This window comes from Labrus mixtus, chromosome 17, assembly GCF_963584025.1.
Source record: "Labrus mixtus chromosome 17, fLabMix1.1, whole genome shotgun sequence".
NCBI lineage: Eukaryota > Metazoa > Chordata > Actinopteri > Labriformes > Labridae > Labrus > Labrus mixtus.
The window spans coordinates 4707062-4723343 of NC_083628.1; the positions used below are offsets into that span (position 1 = coordinate 4707062).

General features: G+C 39.3%; 2 protein-coding genes across 4 annotated transcripts in view; both read right to left on the reverse strand.

Annotated features, from left to right (window-relative positions):
• Positions 1-10389, reverse strand: part of nup214 (nucleoporin 214) — a 53139-nt gene extending 42750 nt beyond the window's left edge. For all 3 annotated transcript variants that reach the window (XM_061061153.1, XM_061061151.1, XM_061061150.1), the window contains exons 1-11: positions 10224-10389; positions 7698-7893; positions 7404-7558; positions 6462-6660; positions 6297-6367; positions 5335-5398; positions 5057-5160; positions 4063-4169; positions 3848-3914; positions 3430-3553; positions 160-318 (exon numbers count right to left, since the gene is read on the reverse strand). In XM_061061153.1, coding sequence (XP_060917136.1) covers positions 160-318; positions 3430-3553; positions 3848-3914; positions 4063-4169; positions 5057-5160; positions 5335-5398; positions 6297-6367; positions 6462-6660; positions 7404-7558; positions 7698-7893; positions 10224-10265 — 1288 coding nt within the window. In that variant the 5' untranslated portion in view covers positions 10266-10389. The remainder of the gene's footprint in view (positions 1-159; positions 319-3429; positions 3554-3847; positions 3915-4062; positions 4170-5056; positions 5161-5334; positions 5399-6296; positions 6368-6461; positions 6661-7403; positions 7559-7697; positions 7894-10223) is intronic.
• Positions 1-16282, reverse strand: part of LOC132992056 (transmembrane protein 250) — a 131890-nt gene that overhangs the window by 77340 nt on the left and 38268 nt on the right. The gene's annotated exons all lie outside the window — the stretch shown is intronic.

The window sequence follows — 16282 nt, forward strand, 5'->3', positions numbered from 1 at the left end:
CAACCACCAGACCAACTTCCATATTTTGGACCGCACCAGGACTTGAACCAGCGACCCTCGGTTTAAAAAAAACTCTAACAAGGCAAGTCTAGTGACTAAGAGTTAGGGTGCAGTCCTCGCTACGACTTAATCACCTGTCACGTTCAAGGGCGATCTTACCTGGCTTGGGGAGTCTCTCCCCCTCCGGGGCGAGTACTGCTGGTGCTGATACCAGCTGCTTAACCCCAGGGTTGAGATTGAGCAGAGCAAAAGGGCAGAGTAATCCCTCGGTGGAGAGCATCAGCATAATGGGCGCTGGAGGCAGGGTCTTCTCGTCAGCTGTGGGAGGGCGAAAAGATGGGATACAGACAAAAAAAGAAAAAAAGGCAATCAGACAGAGAAATATTGTCATCTATATGATGGAGAGACATACAATCTTGAGTCAAATGACCTCGTTCTCTGACAAACACAGTGGCCACTGAGTCTTACTCCCCTTCAGCGACTCATTCTAAATCACATTTAGGGGGCTGACGGCCTTGTGCTCAGCTCTCACCCCATGTACGGACGTTATCCCTCCAAGCGTGCGCGGCCCGCGTTCAAGTCCGACCTGTGTCATTCCCCACTCTCTCCTGATTTCCTACTCAATCAACTGTCTTTTCAAAATAACAGTAAAAAGCCAAAAAATGTTTTCTTAAAATAAATAACTGAAAACTCACTTGGTGTTATGTGATGTCGATTGCAGAGCCCGACCGATTATTTGGCCAGCCAATAATAACGGCCGATATTAGCAAGTGAATATTGTTATCTGCTAATTTAATCGCAGACGTGAGCCGATATTACTAGATTTATTCACCAGTCAAATAGCAATTAGTTTGAGGTTCATTGTATTACAATACACTAGCAGTTCTCTTTAATCAGCAGAGGGAGCTATATGGATTACAACAAGCATCATCAGTTACTGTCAAGACCTTCATATATCTTTTCCACAAATGTTTGATAAATGCTTTTTAGGGATTAACACAATAAATGTACATAACTATATCTCTATCTCTAGAGATCAAACATAGATGTAAGATAAATATCGGCATCAGATTTATTTCTCTTCCTAATATCGCTATCAGCCCCAAAAATTCAATATCGGTCCGGCTCTAGTTCGAAGTTGATCGAAGTTAGCGGATAATCCATTGACAAAAAGGATTTAGATGGTGTTGGGCTCTTGTGTTGCTTGGGACATTAGTGTTAAATATGTTGGTAGGATTATTTTTTCGTTTTTGGGTTCCTTTGTATGATTTTGCTTGTATGTCAAAGCGATGCAAACCCTCGTTTTTTTTAAAAGGTGCTCTGTATTAAATATTATTAATATTATTTCCTGCCTTTATGACACTTTTGACAACCTTCCACATATCATGGAGGTATAAAGGATCCCTCCAGCTCTCTGGTAGGAGAGTTTGTCGTGAGTCAATTAATTAAGAGCTACATTCGTGTACAAGCTTCATAACACAGTAACAGATTCATGTGAGAAATTATTGAGCGTTCTGCACAGCTCCGTGCTTCCAAATCACACCACGGCACAAAGGAGACAATTAACAGTCAAGTGTTGTCCGCTCGCTATGCTCGCTCTCTTGACGATGTTTTTGATCACTTCAATCTTCAAAGTGTTTATTGCATTCGAGCATAAAAGAGTGTATACGTTGCTGCTCTGCTTTTCCCATCGACCTTGGCTCACTCTGCCTTCCAGTGGTTAAAATAAGTACCCAGTATTGAGCGGATAAAGGCACGCTGTAGTCGTGCACAGAGACAACTCTGCTAAGATGCCTCGTTTGGTAAAACACAGTCCACTGCAACCCTCTTCCTGCCAAACCCCCCAAAACTCATCCCTGCTCTTCACACCCACTTCCTAAAATCACGCAGTGCGCTGTGGGCTGCAGACTAAAATGGCCAATCCAGTCTAAACTGACATTTAAATGACTACACTGAGTATTCACACCCCAAATTAAAGATGCATTAGTCAGAGATGATACTAGTCATTTTCAGATTTGTCACACAAAAAAAAAAAGAAAAAAAAAAAGGAGTCCACTTCCTGAACACGTTGTCCTTCTTTGTTCCCTCTAGGAGAGTGGTGTGTCATATCTTAGACTTTTTCTCAAGCATAACTTACACTGCCATCGGGGGAGGAAAGCAGTAACAGTGCATGTCAGTGTGTGATGAATTACTGCTGACTCACCTCTCTGACTATTACCTACTATTTTGCACCTACTGTATATTCATCCCATGTACTGTGTGTGCGCGCTTCTGACATTATGACAGTGCATTTGTGTTTTACTGTCTGCATAAATTCAGACCTATATCTACAAGCGACACCTCCAACCACACAAACAACTTGACATTTAAAATTTGCATACAGAAGGACAGATTTATGTTCCATTCCCCGGAATGAAGTTGTCCTAAGTTCTCCTAGACACTAGACAACCGAATAGAAAATAGAGAGTCTAAAGTTTAGTTGTATCTCAGTGATGAACCTAAAGTTTGAAAGAAAGTGAGAAGCGACAAGCTGGAGGATGAACAGACGGGGAGAGGCACACGGTAAACCTCATCAGCATTCTGCTACAGGACTGTCTGGGCTTTGTTGTTTGTTGTGGTCCTCGAGCTTGTCTGAGCCATTTTAATGAGTGTGTGTTTTTCTGTTTTTTTTTTTGTCTCCACAGATAACGCTCTCCCTTGCCTTTTTCTTATCTAATGTCTCTCTTTGGATAAAAGGTTTTGATCACTCGACAATCACGTCAAAATGTTGCTCAAATTGCAGGTTTTTCTCATGCTTATGGAGGGGAGCCCCCCAGTTATGAGCAAAGTCCACCATCCTCTCCGTCTTTTGCCTGCTCCACTTTTCAGAAAATGTGTGCTCAAACAGGCCATTTTCAGATTTACCCTTTGTGACATCACAAAGGGCTGTAACTCCTCCCCCAGGTGGGGTGACACTCCCACAGCTAGGTGTTTGTTCTGCCCTCTGAGTCTGCCTTCTCACCGTAATAAATAGGCTATGGAGCGAGAAAGCCAGAGCCACCGAAGCCCGAAGAGAGGGGGGCGTGGTCAGACACAGCTCATTTACATTTAAAGGTACAGACACAGAAACAGCCTGTTCTGAGCAGGGCTGAAATAGAGGAGTTTATAGGCATGATCAAATACAGGAGTGGACTTTTAGTAAGAAACTTCACAGAAATGTTTTGGGAAGCTCTGAGACTTATTTAAACTGGTTGAAAAGGCGGATAATATGTGAGGGTGTGGGTCGTAAAACAGTCCATTAGTACAATGTGACTCAATATACCACAACACTATTTATACTGTAGCACAGTGTTTGCCCAGCTGAAGTGTTGTGACATGATGTAGGTGTACAAAACCTGGTCAGAGAGGGAAAAAAAAGAGAAAGCACACAGAAAGACAAAAATCACTCACTGATGGGGATCTCCTGCTGGCTGGTGAAGTCTATTGCTAAGCCGAGGGGAAGAGTGTCTTCGTTTGTCTCGGTCACCGGCAGTTCAGCCCGACTCGCATCTTCAAGGATCCAAAGCTCCCAGATCTAAAAAGGACAAATACCGGCTGAGTCTGACATTTTGTTGTTTTTGTTGCATCAGTCAGTAAGCAACCAAACAAAGTGTAAATCAAAGCTTAAAAAAAAAAAAAAAAAAAAAAAAAAGATCAGAACAAAATGTGTTAAAATGTAAAACACAGAGCATCAGAACTCTGCGGGTTCAGTTGTAAATGAGATCAAATCGAGCCGAATACAACACTAACGACCCCAACTTCATAACTGTGAGAGACACTGTATTTCTATTTATATTCACAGCCGTGTGATTTTAAGTTATTTAGGTACCTTGTCATCTTGTCTGGAAATGACGCTGACTTCAATGGACGCCGCTGACGCAGCAAACACGAGGTCCCTGGATGGAATGAGCATTAACGGAAAAAAAAAAAAAAAAAAACAGCAATTCAACACATTTACATGTAAGAAAATAAAGACTTTTATCCCAACAGTAAACATGTTTTCAGCTGCACACCATCCAATGCTCGTAATGTGCTCCTTCTTACCAGTCCTCTACGTGGCTGAGGAAGTAGTGATGCTGTCTCTCGGTGCAGCTGCCGTACACTGTGTCACTGAAGTTCAGGTACTTTGTCTCCACTTTCTCATCCTTCTTCTACAAAAAGACAAAAAATGCATTTTGCACTCTCTTAGTATTCATCTGCATTAGGTAAATTTACAAAATGGAACAACTGATGAAACTTCTGTACAGCAGCATCAGTATCGCTGTTTCATGAAAAGATGCCAATGGTGATGAGTTAATGTACTGCCTATAAGCACAGGGTCTAAACTCAATTTCAAAATTCACTCTGGAGCACTTAGATGAAGCGCTTGTGTGCTGAGAACAAAAGTGATGCAAGTGCGTGTTGACAACAGTCTTTTAAAAAACGTTGCTTTTCAATGTATGTTTTATATTGGAGATCGTCGTTTCCCCTTCTCTAAGAGCATCAAACAGTGGACGCTTGCCCTCTTACTTTGTCTGGACATGGAGCGAGTATGATGTGGGTACAGGGCACGATCCGTAGGAGACAAAAAAAAATACAGGGACTATTATTTATTTTGAAAAGAGCGCCGGTGACGTTGACAGCGCCTTTCTGAAAAGTTGAAAGATTTCAACTCGAAGCGCTCAGACAAAAAGATGATGGGCGCTGCGCTGACATAATGTGCTTTTAAAGCTATGATCTTTTACTCTGTAACACAAGCTGAATGGCTCCACGTATGAAAAGTGCTTTACACATAAACTTGCCTTACCTATGTAAGAATTCATCTATTTTTAAGTCTCTCGTCTCCAAATTGATTGATGTCCCTACAAAACGACTTTTCAACTATGCGGCCGCAGAGAAAATAATCGTGAACCAAACTGTCGTGTTAAATTTTAAAATAAATACATGGTCAGCTGTTTCTGGGGCGATGAGAAAGAGGGAGGGGGGGGGCACAACCTCACAAAACCCCAAAAAGTCTTTCTCAGGATGCAGTGGATGTTTGTATGTAGGGCGTACTCACAGGGAGCGAGATCAACACTAGCTCAGGAGGGGTCTCAAGAGAGCCGTCTGCAGCGGCGTACACCACTGCAAACACAAAGGTTTTCAGCCAGAGCACATCCAGAACTAAAGGAGACAACAGGAGAGAGAGGCATTAGTAAGGAACAAGGTCGGACCTTAAACAGTAATGAATATAGAACACAAGTCAATCAGTACACATGTATCATCATTTTATGGAAATTAATTAAAGCCAAGCTTGAATGAAAACAAACCTCATTTAGTGCTACAGGATCATCTTACCTTTGACGGGTTCATCGGAGGTGTAGAAGTCTGGGCTCGGGATGACTTTCTTTAGTTCTAGTGCCTTTTTAATAAAGAAGAGAATCAGTTATTCTTCTTCATTTGACTTTTTTTTTAATTATATGATCAATTTAATTCAATTTCAGATCGTTTTAAGAGCATGACACTGACCTGATTAACCCTAGTTGGGTCTTTATACATGCAGTGTTATTACATAATGCAGCATTTAGTGTCATAAAACCATTTAACCACAATATGAAAACACATAAAGCATTACACTAATTCTTCACATCAATAGAAAATAGTTATTATTTAAAGTAGCAAAATGTATGTAAAGCTCTGTCGTGCTTTCAGCCAGTAAAAGTTGAAGTACTCAAAATCGGTCTTGGACTCCAGACCGATTTAAATCAAGACCGGTCATGACCACCACTGATGGGCTATTTTTCCACGTCATTACTGTGGTAAGAATGAAAACAGCTTGTTTCTAAAAGAACGGATAACTTAAATTCATTTATAATTTGATTTCTATCCCCCAGGTACAGCCCAAAACTTCCCGGTTTTACGGTCTAAGTGAGTGACACACCAGCTGCACACAAGAAGATGTTTTTTCTCAGCCATATTTGTGGTCTCGGCCTTGGAGCACTCTGGTCTCGGGTATGTCTTGGCCTCGATGAGTGTAGCTCAAACAAAGCAAAGGTGTTGCTTGGTGCCAATGAGGAAGAGCACAAAACTGTCCACTTGAGGCCAGCTACAAAAGCCAATTGATTACTATATTAAAATGCTCAACAGCTGCCATTGTTGGGTTTCAAATGGTTGATTCAAATCTAAGACGTTGTATGTTACAGTTGCTGTTCATCATTCTTCCAGTAATTATCTTACAGTCTTGTTTGTCATTGCATATAACACCTTAACAGGAAGCAATACTTTTAGATGATTAATGATGGTGAATCCGCTTCACTTACTGGTGTATACTGACAGACTGTGGCGTCCATTTTTCCTGCAACGACTTGTTTTCCTTTTGGACTCCAGCAAACTGCGTCAAAGAAAATAATTGAGTCAAACATTCGGCCACAATAGAGATACAGAGTACAGGTTAAATTCAGCGACTGTGTTAAAGTCTCACTCACGGCATGTGATGCCACTCGGGGCAGTTAGCTCGGCCGTGACCGCGACGCTGTCAGTTACATCCAGAATCATCATGCTGCCGTCAGACTGACACGTAGCCAACATGGATGCCTGTGCAGGATTCCACTTCAGGTCCTGGACCAATGTGCCAGGGGGAACTGTTGGCGCCAGCGAGGCAAAAGGTAACTTTTGTGGTCGTCCCTGGAAAAGATGACCCAAAAAAAATATAAAGACAAGAAATACAGTCAGAAAAATAACACACAGGTCGAATGCTTTAGAAGATATGTTTACATTAAAATGCACGAGAAGTATTCAAATTAAAAGGGAAAGTGGGACACCTTGATTTCTTTGTTTAATTTCTGTTAAAGTATTCTTTAAGGTAGCTGCCACCTTTTAATATCTTGAGTTAGATGTTTTCCTATATATGGACCAAAATAAAAAAAATATCTATCTATCATCAGCATTTGTTTTGTTTGGTTTAGATGCAGATCATGTGCTTTCTGAGTAATGTGCTATACACAGTGTTAGTGGTTTACTTTGATATGAACTTCTCTGTTTACAAGTGGATTGTTGCAGCTAAATGCAGGCAACACGGGAGTCCAAGTCAAATTTCCTAAACGTATATCATATTGTATCGTATCAGTTTGGGGACTTAATGGTTAAATCTGCTGATTAGTTTATAGGAAATAACTGTGGCTGCCAGGGGGGCATGTGAGGGGATATCTGCAAGAATACTGCTGCTCATACAGGGTAGTCATGAATAACAACATTTTGTTAATTATCCTGCAGTTGCATTTAATGTTTAAGTATTTTATCAGTAATGGCCAATTATTAAAGTGCTAACTGTGTTGAACCAGAGAGCTCCAACAACACCCTAACTCACATTGGAACCCGAACTAGGCTTAAATGCATGGCCTGCTAAATAAACTGAGTGAAGTAGTCACCTTGTTCATGAAGGTGCGGACATCATAGAAAGTGAGGGATAAACCCCGATTCTCCGACGAGCCACACACTGACAACGTTAGTTCATCACAACTGAGAGCCAATTGGTGCAGACACAGATCCACAGTCACCTCTGCCAACGCTGGTATCCCCTCGACTAGAACAAAGGGGAAAATTAGAGTCAATTGTGAGGAAGAGACATGGATGGAAGTTTAGCTTGATGTGCTCTTAGTGACGGTCAATTACACGGCAAAGTAGTGCACAACTAAATGGATACATATTTAAAATCATTTTACCTATTTCGTTGGCTTTGCCGTCATATCTATCAGCTCCCAAAATGTCTCGAGTGAGGTAAACTTTGAACGTGTTGTACAGCCCAACAAATGTAAGACCAAATTTGTTTGAGATGGTGAGCAGACTGGATCTGTCCTTTGGCAATTCTTCAGATGAGTTAAAAACTCTTGCCTTCTTCATCTGACGAAACTGGAAATCCTGGGGGGAAAAAAGGTAAACGTAAGAGGTTAAAATATGTGGGTCCAGTTTAATGACTCCAAACGTACCTCCATCTAGGAAGAAAAAAACATAGCAGTGTCCTTATAGTGCAACCTAACATAGTGTTTTCCAATGTGGGGGGTCCCAACCCCTCTGGGGGAGTTGGTAGAGGGGGGTTGTGGAAATTGTTTAGTAGATTGGAGAAAATTAAACAAAAATAAAAAATCAACTTATAACATTATTTCTGCAAATAACATTTGAATAAATGACTTTTTAGATGTTATTGAGCACTGCATTTCAAAATATGTTCTCTTATTCAATGTCAATCTTTCACTTTTAAAAGATTGGGAACCCCAAACCTATAAGATAAACAACTTTTCAACACCAACAAACACGAATAGGCATACTTATCTTTCCAACAAGTACTTGGTTACTTTCTGCTGAATATTCAGTTTCAATTTGACAACCAAACATGGAGATAAATAAAAAACTATCACACCTCTGCAGATGATACAAAATGCAGCAGCACGACTGGTCTTCAACCTTCCTAAAAGAGCACATGTCACTCTGCTGTTCATCTCCTTACACTGGCTCCCAGTTACTGCTCGCATCAAATTTAAAACTCTGCTGCTCCCTTACAAAACAGCGACAAAAAAACGTCTCCTCCTTACTTTAACTCTCTCATCCAGGGCTGTATCCGAATTGCCAAGTACCGACTCAATCTTTCAGTAGGCAGTACCTACTATCCGTGCTGTATACTGTTAGTACCTACTATTCAGTAGGCGCGCACAGTAGGCAGATATTTGTTCCTACTTCTTCTGATTCATTCAGTAAGGAAGTGACGTCATTTACGTTACCCGAACCGGCCACATCCACCTGTTTTTTTTGTTTAGCTTTATTTAAGAAGAGTAATGCTCATATACAGTCAGGTAAAGAAAAAACAATATCACAATGTAAATCAAGTAAAAGGCAGATTAAATAACTAAATAACATACAGTACATAAAGAAAAGAACAAATGAAAGACAGTAATATACAGAATATAAAATAAAATAAACAAATAAAGACGCATTTAAATAGTGAAATCATTATTTAAATATAGGGGGAAAGGTTTTATAATAATGCAGATATTTGTTATATTTTCTGTTGTTAATTAAAAGTAGTGATTTCAGTCTGGACTTTAACTCTAGATTAAAAATTGATTTAATTAATCCATGCTCGTTTGTTTTGATTTGGAGGCGGACGTGAAGTGACGATTTACGTTTAATTTCGCACAGCATTGTGGGTGGTAAAATACAATTCATTTCCTGAAAGGACGCATCCAATCCATACTGCATGAAACCAGGAAGTTAGTATCCATACTGAAATGTTCAGTATACTGAGGCGGACCCAAAAGATGCATACTGAATGACCACGAGAGTTCAGTCTACTGAAACTCCATACTGAATAGTACGTACTGCCTACTGAACTGTGACAATTCAGAAAGGGCCCAGGTCTACACTCCCTCCCCCACACTACGCTCTGCCAATGAAAGGCGTCTGATCCAACCTTCACAACAGGGTCCTCAGTCTCTGACTAGACTCTTCTCCTCTGTCGCCCCCCGGTGGTGGAATGAACTGGAAAAAATCCCTCTGCACCTTTAAGAAAAAGCTAAAGACGCAGCTCTTTCATGAATACCTACTAACTTAATGATGATGGTCTCCATATTATTGATGATGATGATGGTTGTGACGATTGTTTTTGTTTGATAACGACGACTTATAAGATGGTTTCTATACTGATTAGAGCTCTCAAGAACTGCCCTCATTGTGCTTTGCCTCTGGTCACTTCCTGTCAGCACCTGTGTGTCCAATCAGACTCAAAGCTGATCGTTTTGAGAACCAAACATGGAGCTAAATCTTTTAGTTTAGATAATCTTTGGGGGATAATCAACATGCTACGAACTTACGTACAACTTAAGTAAGTTGTCATGTTCATGTTACATTAAGATGCATTAACCACTAAAGGTATTTCATGACGTGCATGATGAATCCACTCAACCTCAATTCATCAATAAAGCTTCAATGAGCACACGATAATATTGTATTAGCTATCATGCTAACAAGTAGCTTCCCCCATACCGGAAAATGTAAAGGTGACAACAAATAACATTTTTTTCTTGTATTGTAACAGGTGACTCCACTTGCTAATTGTGTCTAATAGCGATTCGGGTTTGTAAATGTTTTGTGTGTTTGGTTTTACTACGAAGAAACCAGACAAACAAACTAGTAAAGTTAGCCATTAGCTCAACATGCTAAACTGTCAACACAGATTATAAATAAAGAGAGCAAACCTTCATTTCCCTCTCAGGAGGGGAGTCCGTGTCGTCACTCATTTTAACAGACAGGAGATGTGGCTCTTCCAGCCGGTCTGTTAATTTAGTTTATTCCTTCGTTTATCCGCGTTAAAGACAGATTTCTGATGCGCCACATGAGTCTGACCTGCCAGGCACTCAAACCCAGGCAGCGGCAAACGAGAAGGGAAGACTAATGGATACCAGAGCAGAGGATCCGGAAAGCCGAGCACCGAGGTATTCAAAACCTCGATGGTTTTTTGACATATTTTAGAATAACCTACAGAAAAACAGATGTCACATATAATATATAATTTATTTAATCACGGAAAAATACATAAATTTAGCTTGAAGAAAATAATAAATTTATATATATATATATATATATAGATAGATAGATAGATAGATAGATAGATATAGATATGCACAATTTAGAATTTATTTCTGTAAATATTATTTATCTTATTTTTACCTCATTTTATTTTATCTTATTTTACCTTATTTTGGTTGTATTGCACCGCGGGACGGAGACAAACGCAATTTCGATTCCACTGTATGTCTGGCATATTTTGAAATTGACAATAAAGTTGACTTTGACTTTGACTTATATTTTTTTTAACTTAGTTTTTATTTCAGATTCAACAATTTATACAATAATATTCACAGTTCTTCAATTTTCTGTATCTATATGTTTACAATGATAAACACAATAATAATTAAAAAAAAAAAAACAACAAGACAGATTTAACTTAACTCTATCATAGGGTAAAAAAAAAAAAAAAAAAAAAAAATATATATATATATATATATATATATATATATATATATATATATTTGTATATTGTATACTGCCCTACAAAGGCAAAAGCCCTTAACTCACCAGAGTGTAGAACTGTGATAAATGACTTTAAAGTATTTTTGTTGTCCAGCCAAATGAGTTGCAGGCAGAATATTGGAAATGTGGCAATTCTTTGTCTTTTTAATCAGGTTATTAATGTACATAAAAATCTTGAGGTCAAACATGACCTTTGACCCTTATTTGGATGTTAAGGTACTCTGCCTTTGCATTGCCTGTACAATAATAAGGCGTCATGCCAAGGCAAAAGGCATTAACTTCCATTTGATAGATCCCTTGGTTGCTGATCACTATATTAAATCAGTATATGATAATAATGATAACATAAACATGAAATCTAGTGATCATGGCACAATTAAGTGCTTGATGACAGATATTAAAACAAAGGCATAACACCTTAACTCCACTGCAGCAAAACAGTAACTTCACTTTGATCCGCAGTAAAACAAAGACAGAAGACCTTAACTCAGTTTGAGTATTTCTGAATGCTGCAGTACAAAGGCAAAGACCCTTATGAGTGAAGTTACTGGACTCTGCCCCGTTTTCTCGAGGGCTTTTGGAAGTTAAGGCAAATACAACCTACCATTTTCTCAAAAAAACAACACAATTGACTCAAGATATCTGTCCACATAATTAAACACATCTGTAATGTTCCAAAAATGAATTTTTGAAAAAAAATTGAAGTTACTGCCTTTTGCCTTTGTAGGGCAGTATACATATAAGAGGTGTATAAAAATCCAGATAAATAATAACAAAAGGGGGTAAGAGTCAAGGAGGGGATTCGCGTGTGTGTGTGTGAGTGTGTGTGGACTAAAATAATTTAAAAAAATATAGTATTAGATAAAAAAAACAGCTAGGCCTAGGCTATAAAGCTTGTTAACTGCATTCAACAGAAATAGTGAAAGCACTTATAGATTCTCATATAGATTTAGAAATGCACAGTTTCCCTCATTTCTGCTGTAAAATGAATACACTTTTCTAAAAAGTCATTAGGCAACTGGCTTTAAAAAGAGTTTACTTTCAAAAGATAATCTCTAACATTGAAGGGGTTGAACATATTTACGCCATCTGTAAAAGCGGATCAAATTTTAATTGTCGGTTTTCAAAATGATGATTTGTCCTGCATCTGTCAAGTAAATCAGAAATCTTTCCCCTTTATGCTGCAGTTTCCAATACTTTCGTGTGCTGTGGTGGAAATATTTTCTCACTCAAAAGTAAGCTGCATAGAGTTGACATGAAGTTAGTAGGTTAATCTCCACTTTTCATGCATTTTCCAAAAGGTGTCTGTATTACTGGAGATATTTTTTGCAAACATTGAGATTACAAATTAAAGATTTGTTTAGTGTACAGATTTAGAAAGAAATAAAAATGCACACAAAGAGTTTCTGTTCAGTACCCTAGAGGTCCCAAAAGCAGTATACTGAGTACTTTGATTATACCAAGAGAAGCCTTCAACAAAATGCAATGAAAACCTGATTGAAGTATTTTGCTGAAGTATTGCACCAACAATAAGAAGGATTGTTCTACTTTCCCTGTGTTCGCAGCTCCTTACCTAAAGTTTTAGAAAGCTATGAATGCCAACTCACAGAAACTGCACAAACAAGGCTCTTTGGGGATAAATCTGTTTTCAATTTATTCTTCTGTAAAATGGTATTTCAGAATCAGAATTAGAATCAGATTTATTGGCCAGGTATGCTTACACACACAAGGAATTTAACTTCGGTGAACTGTGCTCTCTTTTGTACAGGTACAACATTAAATATCAACAATAAACATAATAAGAAAAGACTAAATATGAAACAGTGCAGTGGTGAATAGTGCAATTAAAGTTAAATAGTGCATTTAAGGGCGAATAATGGATGATATTGCATTGCATCATATCTTATTATATTACCCTATCTTATCATACAGTATCGTTTCAATTCTATAGTATCAGATCATCCATTTACCACAGTGTTTCCCCTATATTAGGGGGGCGGCCTGCCCCCCCAATGGCACCCCCCGCCCCCCCTTGAAGGTCAAGTTAGATTTATTTTTGGGCTTTTTGTGCCTGGATAGTGGATAGAGTCGGAAATCAGGGAAAGAAGTCATTTAAGGATACCTTTCCGATAGAACAGGACAGCTGTCATTAAAAGTAACACATGAATTCCTTCAAGTGTTTGTGTCGGCGTCCGTCTGCCCGCACCCCCCACTCCCCCAAAGCTGTAAACCTAGGGGAAACACTGTACCATATAGTGTCATTTTGCATAGTATCATATTGTATCGTATCGTACCATACCCCATCTTTTTTTAAATTTGTAAATACTTTATTAATCCCTGAGGAAAATTCTGGTTTCCACTCTGTTTTTGAGAGACATGCTTCTCACACGCAGACCCGAATCACAGACATGCACAAACAGGACCTGTGAACATGCATTAGTGGAGAGATGTCAGAGTGGGACTGCTGCACACTGCTACTCAGGGAGCGCACCAGAGCGTTGGGGGTTCCTTGCTCAAGAGCACCTCGGCGGTACTCGGGAAGTGCCCTTACACCTCTCCAGCTACCAGACCAACTTCCATATTTTGGTCCTCACCAGGACTTGAACCAGCGACCCTTCAGTTTCCAACCCAAGTCCCTACAGACTGAATGTGGTATTGTGCCATTCCATTTCTGTTGTGTAGTATTGCATCATACTGTATCATTTCGTCTCTTTTGTAATGTATCTAATTGATCTGATGTATCTATTGTATCATATTGTAATGTTTAATTTCTATAAAGTCATAATGTATGGTATTGTGCATTTGTATCGCATCGTAAGGTGGGCATTCTTCTCTGGACACACAGCTTTCAAGCAGTAAGAGATATCCAAAATATTCAAGAAACAGTTGTACAGAAAACAGAGAGACAAAGAAAGATGTGTGGCAGTATTTGGTGAAGTAAGGACTTTTATTAGAAAGCAGATTTTTCTGTATTGCATTTAAAGAAATCAGGTACTCCTGGACTACACAACTGAAACTCATGATGGCAGATACCATGATGGGAATGAAAGGTAGATTTTATGCAACATCAAAAGTGGCAACTTGCATTTCCGTTGTATATATTATTGATGCTTGAGTCAGAAGGCGCATTAACATTTTTTTTTTCATTTGAAACACAAGAGCAGAATCAACACTGAAATTGTCCCGTTCCCAGATCGCCTAGTTCAGCCAGTGCCGACCAGAGCACAACAGATATCGTTCATGACAAGCTCTGATCACGAAGCACCAAGGTGTCAGTCAAACGTCCATCAGTCCATGTTGCAGAGACGCACACTTATAACCAAGAAGGCTGGAGTTAGCAACACCACCTCCCCCCCATCCCCCCCCCCCCCCCCCGCCCCCCCTCCACTCTGGAAAGTAAGCTAGCACAGACCAAAGCAAGCCGGAGAAAGACAAAGCGAACAGCAAGAGCACAGCAAGTCATGTCAGATCTCCCATAATGCACTTTGGGTCTCATTCCTATTCTGATTGTCAGCGCTCTTGAACACATGGCTTTAAAAGTTTTTTCTCCTCCTTTCGCCTCACCCCCCCTCGACCACTCTTTGACGTTTTTTCTCGTTTATTTTTTCTAAGTAGTTCTAAAGTGCTGGCGTTATTTTTCAAGGACACACACATACACATACAAACTTTTTAGTGCATTTTTTCTGAGTCTGCTGCAGGTTCACCTGCACACTCAACTGGGTAGTTAGTCATTGTATTCCACTCTTTATCACTATTTTATAGATTCAACTTGATCAAACATTCATTAAAAGGCCGGGGTCTGCGGTTAAAAAAAAACAAAAACACAGCCCCTCTTGTAGACTCCACCGTCTTTGTCTGCCAACAGTGACAACAGTTATTCAGCATAAAATACATGGTGCATAAAGATCAGAGGTTTCATCGGGTTCGAGTGAGTGTCTGAGTGGCATGCAGTTTATGATACAAGTGTCTCTTTGCATATAAATGTATTATTTTCAGGATAAGTCATCGCTCCATCCACCCGTCGGTACCCGTCGGTCTGACAGTAATGGGAGATGAACAGTTTTTACAAAGTGAGTAACAATTTATTTGCAAAGAAATGTTCGTGAATGTCGTATCTTTTCAACCCGCTTTAGCTCTTGTTTTTTTTTTTCATTTTCACTGATCACCCAGGTGACACAAAATAAAAAATAAAAATTAAAGGATTCTCGAGTTTGCTGTGAAGGAGACACTGGTTTCAATCGAAGATATCAGGAAAACACCCAAACAACATTTCATACATTTTTGTTTTTGTTTTCCTTCAAACCATCCCCGAATAGAGCATCTTTGTCCCAAAGGGTTGGCCGTGACATTCTCTGAGAACTTCTCAGTTTATAGTGCAACATCATGTACGTTCAAATTCACCCTGCACAAGAAAAAAAAAAAGACCATAAGCAGAAGAGAAGAAAGATCTTTTTTTTTGTTGTCTGGGCTGCAGAGCCAAACTTATTTTGGGGTACGGCAGACAAACAGTGAACATCCCGACATTTAAATCCCTAAAGGGAATCAAAAATGAAAGATGTGTGATTGTTTATCAGGCCAAATTTAAAAGAGAAAAGTAATCCAAAAGCCTCATCTTTTATGTAAAACTGGGAATGAACAGGTTTGAGGGTATGAAAAAGATCACCTTGTAACTTTTTGGCTTGGTTGTTTCTGATTGGCTGTTGGATTTAAGTGCAATTAACCTTTTCAATTAGGTGAATCATGTTTGCTGGGGCATGCTCTCTGTCCTTACAGACTGAAGGCAAACACAAGAAAAGAAGCAAATTAAAGAACATACATTCACAAAGACTAAGAAAAAGGTTTTTGGAGGCTTAAGTGTGTAGATTTATAACTTTAAGAAAAGTGGACAAATCTGTCATATCTCTAACTTTACAGAAACATTAAGGGTCAGATCACAACATCCACACCCACACAGTCACAGTCTAAGGCACTGCTCCACACCTCTCTATCGCCACAGTGGAAGAATATCAAAGTTTCCACCCTGCTTTGTTCTAATTTGACTTTTTTTTTTTTTAAATAGAATTTTCTTTAGTAAAATAGTGGCCATGCAAAAGTCTGCCTGTGCAAACACAGATCTTAGTGAAAGCATACGTATACATCGAATGTGCATGTTAAACAAAAGTCTGTCTGCACACTGGGGTGCACAGGTTTGAATTTTTGGAGCGACAGGCTAATGAAGTTGCAA